Source organism: Boleophthalmus pectinirostris, unplaced genomic scaffold (assembly GCF_026225935.1).
Source record: "Boleophthalmus pectinirostris isolate CB_2022bp ecotype Guang Dong unplaced genomic scaffold, ASM2622593v1 HiC_scaffold_20, whole genome shotgun sequence".
In the NCBI taxonomy this organism is placed as follows: Eukaryota; Metazoa; Chordata; class Actinopteri; order Gobiiformes; family Gobiidae; genus Boleophthalmus; species Boleophthalmus pectinirostris.
The window spans coordinates 94627-107576 of record NW_026571153.1 but is presented as its reverse complement, the minus strand read 5'-3'; the positions used below and the strand labels follow the sequence as shown (position 1 = coordinate 107576).

General features: G+C 49.7%; 2 protein-coding genes across 2 annotated transcripts; one reads left to right on the top strand and one right to left on the bottom strand.

Annotated features, from left to right (window-relative positions):
• Nucleotides 1-456: 456 nt before the first annotated feature.
• Nucleotides 457-3782, top strand: ppp1r35 (protein phosphatase 1, regulatory subunit 35). The gene is made up of 5 exons (XM_055156769.1): nt 457-478; nt 1637-1770; nt 1866-2063; nt 2621-2711; nt 3492-3782. The coding sequence occupies exons 1-5, from the start codon at nt 457-459 to the stop codon at nt 3776-3778; spliced, it is 732 nt and encodes a 243-aa protein (XP_055012744.1). The 3' UTR covers nt 3779-3782.
• A 903-nt stretch (nt 3783-4685) lies between these two features.
• On the bottom strand, nt 4686-12433 carry LOC110174564 (uncharacterized). The gene is made up of 6 exons (XM_020940666.2): nt 12187-12433; nt 8859-9070; nt 8495-8704; nt 7740-7822; nt 5051-5096; nt 4686-4973 (listed from the first exon to the last, which is right to left on the bottom strand). Exons 2-6 carry the CDS (start codon nt 9045-9047, stop codon nt 4833-4835), a joined length of 669 nt encoding a protein of 222 aa, XP_020796325.1. The 5' UTR covers nt 9048-9070; nt 12187-12433; the 3' UTR covers nt 4686-4832.
• Between the last annotated feature and the right edge of the window lie 517 nt (nt 12434-12950).

Sequence of the window (12950 nt, the reverse complement as noted above, 5' to 3'; positions counted from 1 at the left end):
TGTAGTATCTGTAGTATTTGTAGTATCTGTAGTATTAGTAGTATCTGTAGTATTTGTAGTATCTGTAGTATTTGTAGTATTTGTAGTTTCTGTAGTATTTGTAGTATCTGTAGTATTTGTAGTATCTGTAGTATTTGTAGTATCTGTAGTATTTGTAGTATCTGTAGTATTTGTAGTATCTGTAGTATTTGTAGTATCTGTAGTATTTGTAGTATTTGTAGTATCTGTAGTATCTGTAGTATCTGTAGTATTTGTAGTATTTGTAGTATCTGTAGTATTTGTAGTATCTGTAGTAGTATTTGTAGTATCTGTAGTATTTGTATTATCTGTAGTATCTGTAGTATTTGTAGTATTTGTAGTATCTGTAGTATTTGTATTTGTAGTATCTGTAGTATTTGTAGGATTTTCCAGTTTTTATTTGTTTTATTTTGATGCTTTACCTTCTTTTACCACTTGATGGCGCAGTGGAAACGCGCTGGTATCTGTGGCTAACCGCTAACAGCTAACTCCCATTTAGCTAGTTTAAAAAAGGTTTTGCAGCTCAAAGTCTTCAGAACCAGAGCTGAACCTTCGGAACCAACACCCGGATCCGCAGAACCATGAGACCACGGCCTTAAACCGGGTCTAAACCGGGTCTAAACCGGGTCTAAACCACCAGACCCCGTCAAGACCCCGTTTAGGCCCAGCGCCGGAAGTGCACTATGCGCCACAGCGGAAGTGCTTAGTTGTAGTCCGGAAGTGTTTCGAGCTGCGGGAGAAACGGAGGAAAAGAGCGAAAGTTGAAGAAAATGATTTTTTAAATCGCGTTTTTGATCCGGACCGAACCGGACCAGACCGGACTACAGCTCCGAACCACAGATGTGTTTATAATCCTGAGACGGGAGAGTTTTACTCACAGATTCTGTAAATACAGACGTTATTTTTACAGTTTTACACAAAGAAGTTTTTGTTTTACACAAATACGAAAAAAAACTCGAGGATTAACGAAGAAACAAAGAGGTGAAACCAGAACTAAACCAGGACTAAACCAGAACTAAACCAAACTAAATCAGGACTAACCAGGACTAAACCAGGACTAAACCAGAACTAAAAAGGTCTAAACCAGGACTAAACCAGGACTAAACCAGAACTAAACCAGGACTAAACCAGGACTAAACCAGGTCTAAACCAGAACTAAACCAGGACTAAATCAGAACTAAACCAGGACTAAACCAGAACTAAACCAGGACTAAATCAGAACTAAACCAGAACTAAACCAGAACTAAACCAGGACTAAACCAAACTAAACCAGGTCTAAACCAGGACTAAACCAGGACTAAACCAGGACTAAACCAGGACTAAACCAAGACTAAAGCAGGACTAAACCAGGACTAAACCAGGACTAAACCAGGTCTAAACCAGGACTAAACCAGGACTAAACCAGGTCTAAACCAGGACTAAACCAGGTCTAAACCAGGACTAAACCAGGTCTAAACCAGGACTAAACCAGGTCTAAACCAGGACTAAACCAGGTCTAACCTGACACACGGGGAGGTACAACAAAGTCTAATCCTCATGTTTTTCCCTGTAGGATCTAAGAGTCCGGTCCTGGTCTGGTCCCGGTCTGGTCCCGGTCTTGATCCCGATCAGGTCTGAGATGGAGGCCCCCCCTTCCCCCTGTCCACACCCCCCTCCCCCCTGTCTCCGCCCCCTCATCCTCTGAGTCCAGACTCTGTACTCGACCTGTCAATCACAGCAGAGCCCCGCCCACCCAGGACAACTAGACGAAAAGTGAGACTAAAGCAGGACTGAACCGGGACTGAACCAGGACTAAACCAGGACTAAACCAGGACCGGTGACTCTTGTTTTCTGATTGGTTGTTTCAGGTCCAACAGCCAATCGTGGGCCAGAGGAACAGTTGTCTCCGTGGTAACAGCTCTGCCATTGGTCAAGTCAGACCTGAGCCGGAAACGCCCAATCACACCCCAGAATCTGCAGCAACGTCCAATCAGGTCGCAGCGTGTCCGGAGGGGGCGGAGCTAAACACCACTCTGGCTCTCAGGGCGGAGCTTCAGTCTGTGCAGGTGAAAACACGAAAACATGAAACTGTTCTCTGATCTGTGTTCTGATGTTCTAAAGTTCTGATGTTCTAATGTTCTGATGTTCTGTTGTTCCTGTGACACTCGGAGCTGGACTTGTGTGTTTGTTTATTATGAGTTTGTTTCATCTCCAAAGCTCCAGACGCTCTGTTTCACCTTGTGATGTCATGAAGTTCTCAGCTCCTTTTCCCTTTAGTTCAGTCGAGGTCGGGGACTCCAGGACTGAAATGTTCCAGATGATTCTAGTTTAAAAACACAGTGGAGCTCTTCCTGTATCACCACATGATGACATCACAAGGTGGAACAGAGTGTTTCATGGTAAATGTGCAGGTTTGTGTCTGAATGTCTCCCCCAGCCCCTCGCCCCTCATAGCCCCAGACTCTGCAGCGACCCCCCCCCCCACACAGATTCAGACTCAGGTCACTGCAGTCGGGTCATGTGACTGTGGCAGGAAACCCTCAGTCTGACCCGTGTGAACGTCCCACGCAGCAAAGGATGATGGGAGTTTGCCCTGTGTGTGTAACTCTGGTGTTGTCCTGCAGGAGGCGCAGTGGGACGCAGCCAAAGCTCTGAAACAAAGTCTGGAGAAAAACCAAAGAAGTCAGACGCTCCTCAACTGCAGAGCGACGCAAGGTACGACCTGAAACTAACCTGCTCGACTAACCCGCTCGACTAACCTGCTCGACTAACCCGCTCGACTAACCCGCTCAACTAACCTGCTCCACTAACCCGCTCGACTAACCCGCTCGACCAACCCGCTCGACCAACCCGCTCCACTAACCCGCTCGACTAACCCGCTCGACCAACCCGCTCGACTAACCCGCTCGACTAACCTGCTCGACTAACCCGCTCGACCAACCCGCTCGACCAACCCGCTCCACTAACCCGCTCGACCAACCCGCTCGCCAACCCGCTCGACCAACCCGCTCGACCAACCCGCTCGAACTAACCCGCTCGACCAACCGCTCGACAACCCGCTCGACTACCAACCCGCTCGACCAACCCGCTCGACCAACCCGCTCGACTAACCCGCTCGACTAACCGCTCGACTAACCCGCTCGACTAACCTGCTCGACTAACCCGCTCGACCAAACCGCTCGACCAACCCGCTCCACTAACCCGCTCGACTAACCCGCTCGACTAACCCGCTCGAACCTGCTCGACCAACCTGCTCGACCAACCCGCTCCACTAACCCGCTCTCCACTAACCCGCTCCACTAACCCGCTCGACTAACCCGCTCGACCAACCCGCTCGACCAACCCGCTCCACTAACCCGCTCCACTAACCCACTCAACTAACCCGCTCTGATCTATAACTCACCCGCTTTTAACCCAGACTAACCCATATTCCTTGTCTCCTCTCTCTTCATCTACTAACCCCTTGTCTCCTTGTGTCCTTGTGTCCTTTCCTAGGCGTGTCGTTTCCTCGTCGTGCACGTCTGTACTCTGCTCTGGTGAGCGTGCACGTGTCGGAGGGTCATGTGATCAGACAGGCGGCTCTTCAGAGGCTCCCATTGGCCGCCGCTCCCAAAGCTCCGCCCGTTGCCTCCGCGGGCCCCTCCCTCCTGCCGCTGACCTCCGACCTCTACAGCAGGCCCCTCCCCCCGTCGCCCAGCCCCGCCCCCTGCATCCGGCCCCGCCCCCACAGTGCCCCCTTCAGCCTGTTCCAGAGACAACAGCGCTGGACCGCGGCGCCGTAAGACCCCGCCCCCCCGGCGGCGCCGTAAGACCCCGCCCCCCGGCGGCGCCGTAAGACCCCGCCCCCCGCGGCGGCGCCGTAAGACCCCGCCCCCCGCGCGGCGCCGTAAGACCCCGCCCCCGCGGCGGCGCCGTAAGACCCCGCCCCCCGCAGCCTGTTCCAGAGACGGTGGTTTCAAAAGTTTTCTGTTTCCTCATGAGACCTGAGTGACCTGAGTGACTAGAGTTGCACCTGGGACATGAAGTGTATTTGTATTTATATTTGTACTTATATTTATATTTGTATTTGTATTTGTCGTCGCTCTGACTTTTGTTTTTTCGATTTGTGGTTTAATAAAAACACAAAAAAGTTCCACATTCAACATTTTATTAAACTGTATTTGTTTTTTTACATCTCCATGGCAACAGGCTCCTGATTGGCTCATTCAGGGAGTCACAGCTTCAACACAATTGTCTGAAAGATAGTCCTGCTCTGGTCCAGACTTAGTCCTGGGTTAGTTCTTTAGTCCTGGTTTAGTCCTGGTTTAGTTCTACACATGCATAAATTCTGTTGTGCAGCTTTAAATTCTTAAAAAATAATAATAATAATCACAAAAACCTCAAAGAGTTAGAAATAGTCCAGGTTTAGTTCTACTCTAGTCTCAGTCCAGTCCTGGTCCACTTCTGTACATGTCAGTGATAGTCCTGGTCTAGTCCTGATGTGGTCCTGGGTCAGTAGGTGTGGGTGATGGTCCTGGTCTGGTCCTGGTCTAGTCCTGGTCTGGTCCTGGGTCAGTAGGTGTGGGTGGTGGTCCTGGTCTGGTCCTGGTCTAGTTCTGGGTCAGTAGGTGTGGGTGATGGTCCTGGGTCTGGTCCTGGTCTAGTCCTGGTCTGGTCCTGGGTCAGTAGGTGTGGGTGGTGGTCCTGGTCCTGGTCTGGTCCTGGTCTAGTTCTGGGTCAGTAGGTGTGGGTGATGGTCCTGGTCTGGTCCTGGTCTAGTCCTGGTCTAGTTCTGGGTCAGTAGGTGTGGGTGATGGTCCTGGTCTGGTCCTGGTCTAGTCCTGGTCTGGTCCTGGGTCAGTAGGTGTGGGTGATGGTCCTGAGGATCCGGTTTTCTTGTTCTAAGAGCTGGTTCTGGGTTTGTAGGTCTCTGATGGTCTCTCTCAGGACTTGGACCTCGTCTCGGACTGCCATCCTCAGGTGGGTCTTCACCAGGTCCTGCAAGAGTCCATAGACTGGGTTTAGTCCTGGTTCGGTCCAGGTTTAGTCCAGGTTTAGTCCAGGCCTTCACTTACCAAAGCCTGTTCAATTTTATTATCGATGGACGAACCACAGGATGAACTGAAAACACAAAAGAAAGTGAGATTAAGCCAGGACTAAACCAGGACTAAACCAGGACTAAACTGGGACTGAACCAGGACTACACCAGGTCTAAGCCAGGACTAAACCAGGACTAAACTGGGACTGAAACCAGGACTACTAACCAGGACTAAACCAGGGGACTGAACCAGGACTGACTACCAGGACCAGGTCTAACCAGGACTAAACCAGGACTAAACAGGACTAAACTACACCAGGTCTAAACTAACCAGGACTACCAGGACTAAACCAGGACTAAACCAGGACTAAACCAGGACTAAACTGGGACTGAACCAGGACTACACCAGGACTAAACCAGGACTAAACCAGGACTACACCAGGACTAAACTGGGACTAAACCAGGACTAAACCTGGACTAAACCAGGACTAAACCAGGACTACACCAGGACTAAACTGGGACTGAACCAGGACTAAACCGGGACTAAACCAGGACTAAACCAGGTCTACACCAGGACTAAACTGGGACTGAACCAGGACTAAACCAGGTCTAAACCAGGACTAAGCCAGGACTACACCAGGTCTACACCAGGACTGAACCAGGACTAAACCAGGTCTAAACCAGGACTAAGCCAGGACTACACCAGGTCTGCACCAGGACTGAACCAGGACTAAACTGGGACTAAACCAGGACTAAACCAGGACTGAACCAGACCATCAGTTTCATTTAAAAACTGCTTACCTGGTGCAGAGCCGCAGCAGTCCGCTCAGACTCCGCTCTGATTGGCTCGCACAGAGCCCGGCGCGCTCTGATTGGCTCGCACAAGGTCGGACACGCTCTGATTGGGTAAAGGGTTTGAGGGTCCGGGGTGGAGGGGGCGGAGTCTGAGGTGGGCGGGTCTTCGGTCTCGGCTCGTTAGCGTTAGCATCCATTGGCATCGTGCTGCAGTTCCTCGCTCCTCCTCCAGGTCCCAAAGTCCTCGGAACCTGGTTTAGACCCGGTTCAGTCCTGATTTAGTCCTGGCTTAGACCTGGTTTAGTCCTGGCTTAGACCTGGTTTAGTCCTGGCTTAGACCTGGTTTAGTCCTGGCTTAGACCTGGTTTAGTCCTGGTTTGTCTCTGGTCTTGTCTCCTGCACAGACTCGCCTCTGATTCGCTGCCCACTCGAGACCTCGCAGAGACATTCCCCTTTTCCCACTCAAACATTCCACTGGGACTAAACCGGGACTAAACCAGGACTGAACCAGGACTGAACCACAAATAAACCACGACTGGTTTAGTCCTGGTTTAAACGAGCTCAGTGGTAAATTGAAGTCTGCAGACGTATGAGCTGGAATCATCTCGTCTAATCACATGAACCCAGTGAGTCGGAGTCGTGTTGGAGTCGTGTCAGTCGTGTGTCAGTCGTGTGTCAGTCGTGTGTCAGTTGTGTGTCAGTTGTGTGTCAGTCGTGTGTCAGTTGTGTGTCAGTTGTGTGTCAGTCGTGTGTCAGTCGTGTATCAGTCGTGTGTCAGTCGTGTGTCAGTCGTGTGTCAGTTGTGTGTCAGTCGTGTGTCAGTCGTGTATCAGTCGTGTGTCAGTCGTGTGTCAGTTGTGTGTCAGTCGTGTGTCAGTCGTGTGTCAGTTGTGTGTCAGTCGTGTGTCAGTTGTGTGTCAGTCGTGTGTCAGTGTGTCAGTCGTGTGTCAGTCGTGTGTCAGTCGTGTGTCAGTCGTGTGTCAGTCGTGTGTCAGTTGTGTGTCAGTCGTGTGTCAGTCGTGTGTCAGTTGTGAGTCGGTGTCGTGTGTCAGTCGTGTGTCAGTCGTGTGTCAGTTGTGTGTCAGTTGTGTGTCAGTCGTGTGTCAGTCGTGTGTCAGTTGGGAAATGATGAAAACTGAGGTTTGGTTGTTGAATTGTTGATGAGCCGAACAGAACTGAACGACACAATGACACAGAGGAAGAAAACTGTGACGTTTTCAAATTTTTCCTACATTTTGTCAGACTTACGACAAACAGAGTCCAGACGAAGTTTCATCACAAGTTTCCAAACATGTTTCTGGTTTGTGACGTCAGCGTGAACTGATCCTGTGAACCCCGCCCCCTGAGACTATGACATCATCAGCGTACGCGCCGCAACACGAGTCGTTTAAAACACGACTCGTTTAAAACACGTGGAACAAAACGGTGTAAAGTGTTTTCGGAGCCGTCACATCTACAGTTGTTTCGTTGGACGTCACCGCCGCGTCATCACGACGTCACCGCCGCGTCACCGCCGCGTCACCGCCGCGTCACCGCCGCGTCACCGCCGCGTCACCGCCGCGTCACCGCCGCGTCACCGCCGCGTCACCGCCGCGTCACCGCCGCGTCACGCCGCGTCACCGCCGCGTGCCGCGTCACGCGTCATCACGACGTCACCGCCGCGTCATTACGACGATCGACTCCAAACAAAACTGTTCTTAATGTTCAGATCTGGATTTGGAACCAAAAGTTGAAGTAGAAACCCCAGGGTCATGTGGAGCGGGTCAAAGGTCAAAGGTCAGAGTGAGGGGTCACACTTTTCACACAGACTGAACTGGAGCCAGAGTCAGTGGAGCCCAAACACGCCTGTGAACACTTCCTGTGAGCAGGACAGACATGTGGGCGGGACTTATGTGTGTGTGGGTGGGGGGGCTGGATAGGGCGTGGCTTACCTGTGGGCGGGGCTGAAGAGGGCGTGGCTCAGGTGGAGGCTGTGAGGAGGAGACGACGGCTGAGAGCGACACTGCCTCAAAGTCTGAAACACAAAAGACTCTCACTGGATCTGACGAGACTGACACAGACCTGACACTGACACACAGGGACCTGACACACAGACCTGACACAGACCTGACACACAGGGACCTGACACACAGGACCTGACACAACCTGACACACAGGGACCTGACACACAGGGACCTGACACACAGGGACCTGACACACAGGGACCTGACACACAGGGACCTGACACACACACAGGGACCTGACACACAGGGACACACCTGACACACAGGGACCTGACACACAGGGACCTGACACAACCTGACACACAGGGACCTGACACACAGGGACCTGACACACGGGACCTGACACACAGGGACCTGACACACGGAGGGACCTGACACACAGGGACCTGACACAAGGGACCTGACACACAGGGACCTGACACACAGGGACCTGACACACAGGGACCTGACACACGGGAGGGACCTGACACACGGGAGGGACCTGACACACAGGAGGAGGGACCTGACACACAGGGACCTGACACACAGGGACCTGACACACGGGAGGGACCTGACACACAGGAGGACCTGACACCAGGAGGGACCTGACACACGGGAGGGACCTGACACACGGGAGGGACCTGACACACAGGAGGGACCTGACACACAGGAGGGACCTGACACACAGGAGGCACCTGACTCACCTGTGCGTCTGTGAGCAGCTGCAGGGGGCGGGGTTTGGGGGCGGGGTTGGGCTTGTGAATTGTGGGAGGTGGAGTCCCACTGAGGACTACAAACCCCGCCCCCTTCTCTCTTTCTCGTCCAATCAGCTCCAGCGACTCCAGGGAGTGGGCGTGTCTCATGCTGTCAATCATCATGACCCGTCGTAGTCCCGCCCCCAGCGACCCCACTTCCTGTTTGAGAAAAGACCAGACCAAGATCCAAACCAGGTCTAAGAAAACTAAAATATATGTGGATAAAGTATTTTAGTCCTGGTTTAGTCCTGGTTAGTTTAGTCCCGGTTTAGTCCCGGTTTAGTCCCGGTCCGGTCCTGGTCTGGTCCTGTACCGTGGGGGGCAGGTCCACACAGGTCCAGCGGCCTCGTTGGTGTCGCCCTCTTGTGTCCAGACGCACGACTCTGAAGCGATGCCCCAGTGCATCTTGGGACTGCGGGCGGCGAACGGAGGATTCTGATTGGTCGACGGGCTCTGACATCATCACACTGGTGATGTGGAAGCCCCGCCTCCGTTTACTCATGATGGACCAATCAGAGCTCAGCTCTGCAGAGACACAAGATACACAAATGAAGCACAAATGACACACAAATGACACACAAGCACAAATGACACAAATGACACAAATGACACACAAATGCACAAATGACACACAAATGACACACAAATGAAGCACAAATGACACACAAATGCACACACACAAATGAATGCACAAATGACACACAATGACACAAATGACACAAATGCACAAATGACACACAAATGCACAAATGACACACAAATGAATGACACACAAATGACACACAAATGCACAAATGCACAAATGACACACACAAATGCACAAATGACACACAAATGACACACACAAATGACAAATGCACAAATGACACAAATGAACACAAATGACACACAAATGCACAAATGACACACAAATGACACAAATGACACACACACAAATGACACACAAATGAAGCACAAATGACACACACAAACAAATGACACACAAATGACACAAATGAATGCACAAATGACACACAAATGACACACAAATGAAGCACAAATGACACAAATGACACACAAATGAATGCACAAATGAATGACACAAATGACACACAATGAATGCACAAATGACACACAAATGACACATAAATGACACACAAATGAAGACACAAATGAAGCACAAATGACACACAAATGAACACAAATGCACAAAGACACACAAATGCACAAATGACACAGCACAAATGACACACAAATGCACAAATGACACACACAAATGACACACAAATGAACACAAATGACACACAAATGACACAAATGACACACAAATGACACACAAATGACACACACACAAATGACACAAATGAAGCACAAATGACACACAATGACACAAATGACACACAAATGACACAAATGCACAAATGACACACACACAAATGACACAAATGACACACAAATGACACACACACAAATGACACACAAATGCACAAATGACACAAATGAACACAAATGACACACAAATGCACAAATGACACACAAAGCACAAATGACACACAAATGACACACACACAAATGACACACAAATGACACAAATGAAGCACAAATGCACAAATGCACAAATGCACAAATGCACAAATGACACACAAATGAAGCACAAATGACACACAAATGACAACACACACAAATGAAGCACACACAAATGAACACAAATGAACACAAATGCACAAATGCACAAATGACACACAATGACACAAATGCACAAATGCACAAATGACACACAAAGCACAAATGCACAAATGACACACAAATGACACACACACACACAAATGCACAAATGCACAAATGACACACAAATGAAGCACAAATGACACACAAATGAAGCACAAATGACACACAAATGCACAAATGACACACAAATGCACAAATGACACACAATGACACAAATGAACACAAATGAAGACACAAATGAAGCACAAATGACACACAAATGAAGCACAAATGACACACAAATGAAGCACAAATGACACACAAATGAAGCACAAATGACACACAAATGACACACAAATGCACAAATGACACACAAATGCACACACACACAAATGACACACAAATGCACAAATGACACAAATGACACACACACAAATGAATGCACAAATGCACACACACAAATGACACACAAATGCACAAATGACACAAATGAACACAAATGAAGCACAAATGACACACAAATGATGCACAAATGACACACAAATGCACAAATGACACACAAATGAAGCACAAATGACACACAAATGACACACAAATGAAGCACAAATGACACACAAATGAAGCACAAATGACACACAAGTGATGCACAAATGACACACAATGCACAAATGCACAAATGAACACACAAATGACACACAAATGAATGCACAAATGACACACAAATGAATGACACACAAATGACACACAATGCACAAATGACACACAAATGACACAATGACACACAAATGAAGACACACACACAAATGACACACACACAAATGACACACAAATGCACAAATGACACACACACAAATGACACAAATGCACAAATGACACACAAATGCACAAATGAACACAAATGACACACAAATGACACACAAATGAAGCACAAATGACACACAAATGACACACAAATGACACACAAATGAAGCACAAATGACACACAAATGACACACAAATGACACACAAATGACACACAAATGACACACAAATGAATGCACAAATGCACAAATGACACACAAATGAACACACAAATGACACACACACAAATGACACACAAATGAAGCACAAAATGACACACAAATGAATGCACAAATGACACACAAATGACACACAAATGAAGCACAAATGACAACAGTCAGGGGGGTCAGGGGGGTCAGGGGGGGGGTCAGGGGGGTCAGGGGGGTTAGGGGGTCGGGGGGTCAGGGGGTTAGGGGGGTCAGGGGGGTTAGGGGTGTTAGGGGGTCGGGGGTCAGGGGGTCAGGGGGTCAGGGGGTCAGGGGGGTTAGGGGTGTTAGGGGGGGGGGTCGGGGGGGGGGGTCAGGGGGTCAGGGGTCAGGGTTGTTTTTGACGAGGGTTGAGGAGTTTAGTTTATTTCTTGATTGAGACAGGGACAGTTCTCAGTCGACATGAACCTGAACAGGACAGGTGTTTTATTCCAGGTTAGGGTTAGGTCAGTAACATTTGCACCTGCCGCCCCTGTCGTCCCTGTCGTCCCTGTCGTCTCTGGGCAGGTTCACTGATTGTGTTTAATTGACCTGAGCTCCCAGCTGAAATCTGTAACATGTTTTGTGTTGATGGGGGAAAGTGAAGCGCCTGGAGGAAACTCATCCAGACACGGGCAGAACATACAAACTCCACACAGAAACACCAGGCGACCTGAACCCAAACCCCGGGGATCGAACCCGGAACCTTCTTGCTGTGAGGCACGAGTGACACTCAGCCACCAGCTCCACTTTCCCTTTAATTTTGGTTTTGTTTTTAGATGAGAAAATCTTTCTGTCAAAATCTGACATTAACAAAAATGAAATATTTGATCTGAGAAAATGAAAACGTGACAAAACTGTAACAGTTTTAATCGTTTAAATTTAAAGTTATTTATTGAAAGACTAAAAGTGTGAAAGTGACGCACTGACCTCAGCTGCTGCACAACTCCGAACAAACATCCAACAAAGCCCCCATTGTTCCCCCGAGTCCTGCTCCAGTCCTGGTTTAGACTCAGTTTGGTCCTAGTCTAGTCCTACTCTAGTCCTGCTCCAGTCCTTGTTTAGACTTGGCTCAGTCCTGGTTTAGTTCTGGTTCAGTCCTGGTTTAGTCCTGTTTCAGTCCTGGTTTAGTCCTGCTATAGTTCTGATTAAGTCCTGGTCCTGGTCTTGTGCTGAACTTTTCCTGAGACTCTGACGTTGAGCCCAAACTCACAGCAGTGTTTTGTGTAACAGCGCCACCTGCTGCTCACAGCGACTCAGCGCAGCCACAGAGCTCAGTCCTAAACCATGTGTCAAAAGGGTCACGTCCCTGTACAGACAGAATAATGCAGTGTGGGAGGGCATCTGACACACAGGAGAGGGTGGGAGGCATCTGAACACACAGGAGGACGGGAGGGCATCTGACACACACAGGAGGGTGGGAGGGCATCTGACACACACAGGAGGAGGAGGGAGGGCATCTGACACACACACAGGAGGAGGACGGGAGGGCATCTGACACACACAGGAGGAGGGTGGGAGGGCATCTGACACTGACACACAGGAGGGTGGGAGGGCATCTGACACAACAGGAGGAGGACGGGAGGGCATCTGACACACACAGGAGGGTGGGAGGGCATCTGACACACACACGAGGACGGAGGGCATCTGACACACACAGGGGGGGGGGGTGGGGGGGGGGGGGGGGGGGGGGG

Bases quoted from the DNA above. Each gene is read 5' to 3' on its own strand.
- ppp1r35 (XM_055156769.1), top strand. From the start codon at position 457: ATGGCGCAGTGGAAACGCGCTG. The intron at 479-1,636 runs GTATCTGTGGCT...ATCAGGTCTGAG, and splicing joins GGCGCAGTGGAAACGCGCTG to ATGGAGGCCCCCCCTTCCCC. The intron at 2,712-3,491 runs GTACGACCTGAA...GTCCTTTCCTAG, and splicing joins CAACTGCAGAGCGACGCAAG to GCGTGTCGTTTCCTCGTCGT.
- LOC110174564 (XM_020940666.2), bottom strand. From the start codon at position 9,047: ATGAGTAAACGGAGGCGGGGCTTCCACATCACCAGTGTGATGATGTCA. The intron at 5,097-7,739 runs GTAAGCCACGCC...TTGTGTTTTCAG, and splicing joins CTCTTCAGCCCCGCCCACAG to TTCATCCTGTGGTTCGTCCA. The intron at 4,974-5,050 runs GTAAGTGAAGGC...GGACTCTTGCAG, and splicing joins ATAAAATTGAACAGGCTTTG to GACCTGGTGAAGACCCACCT.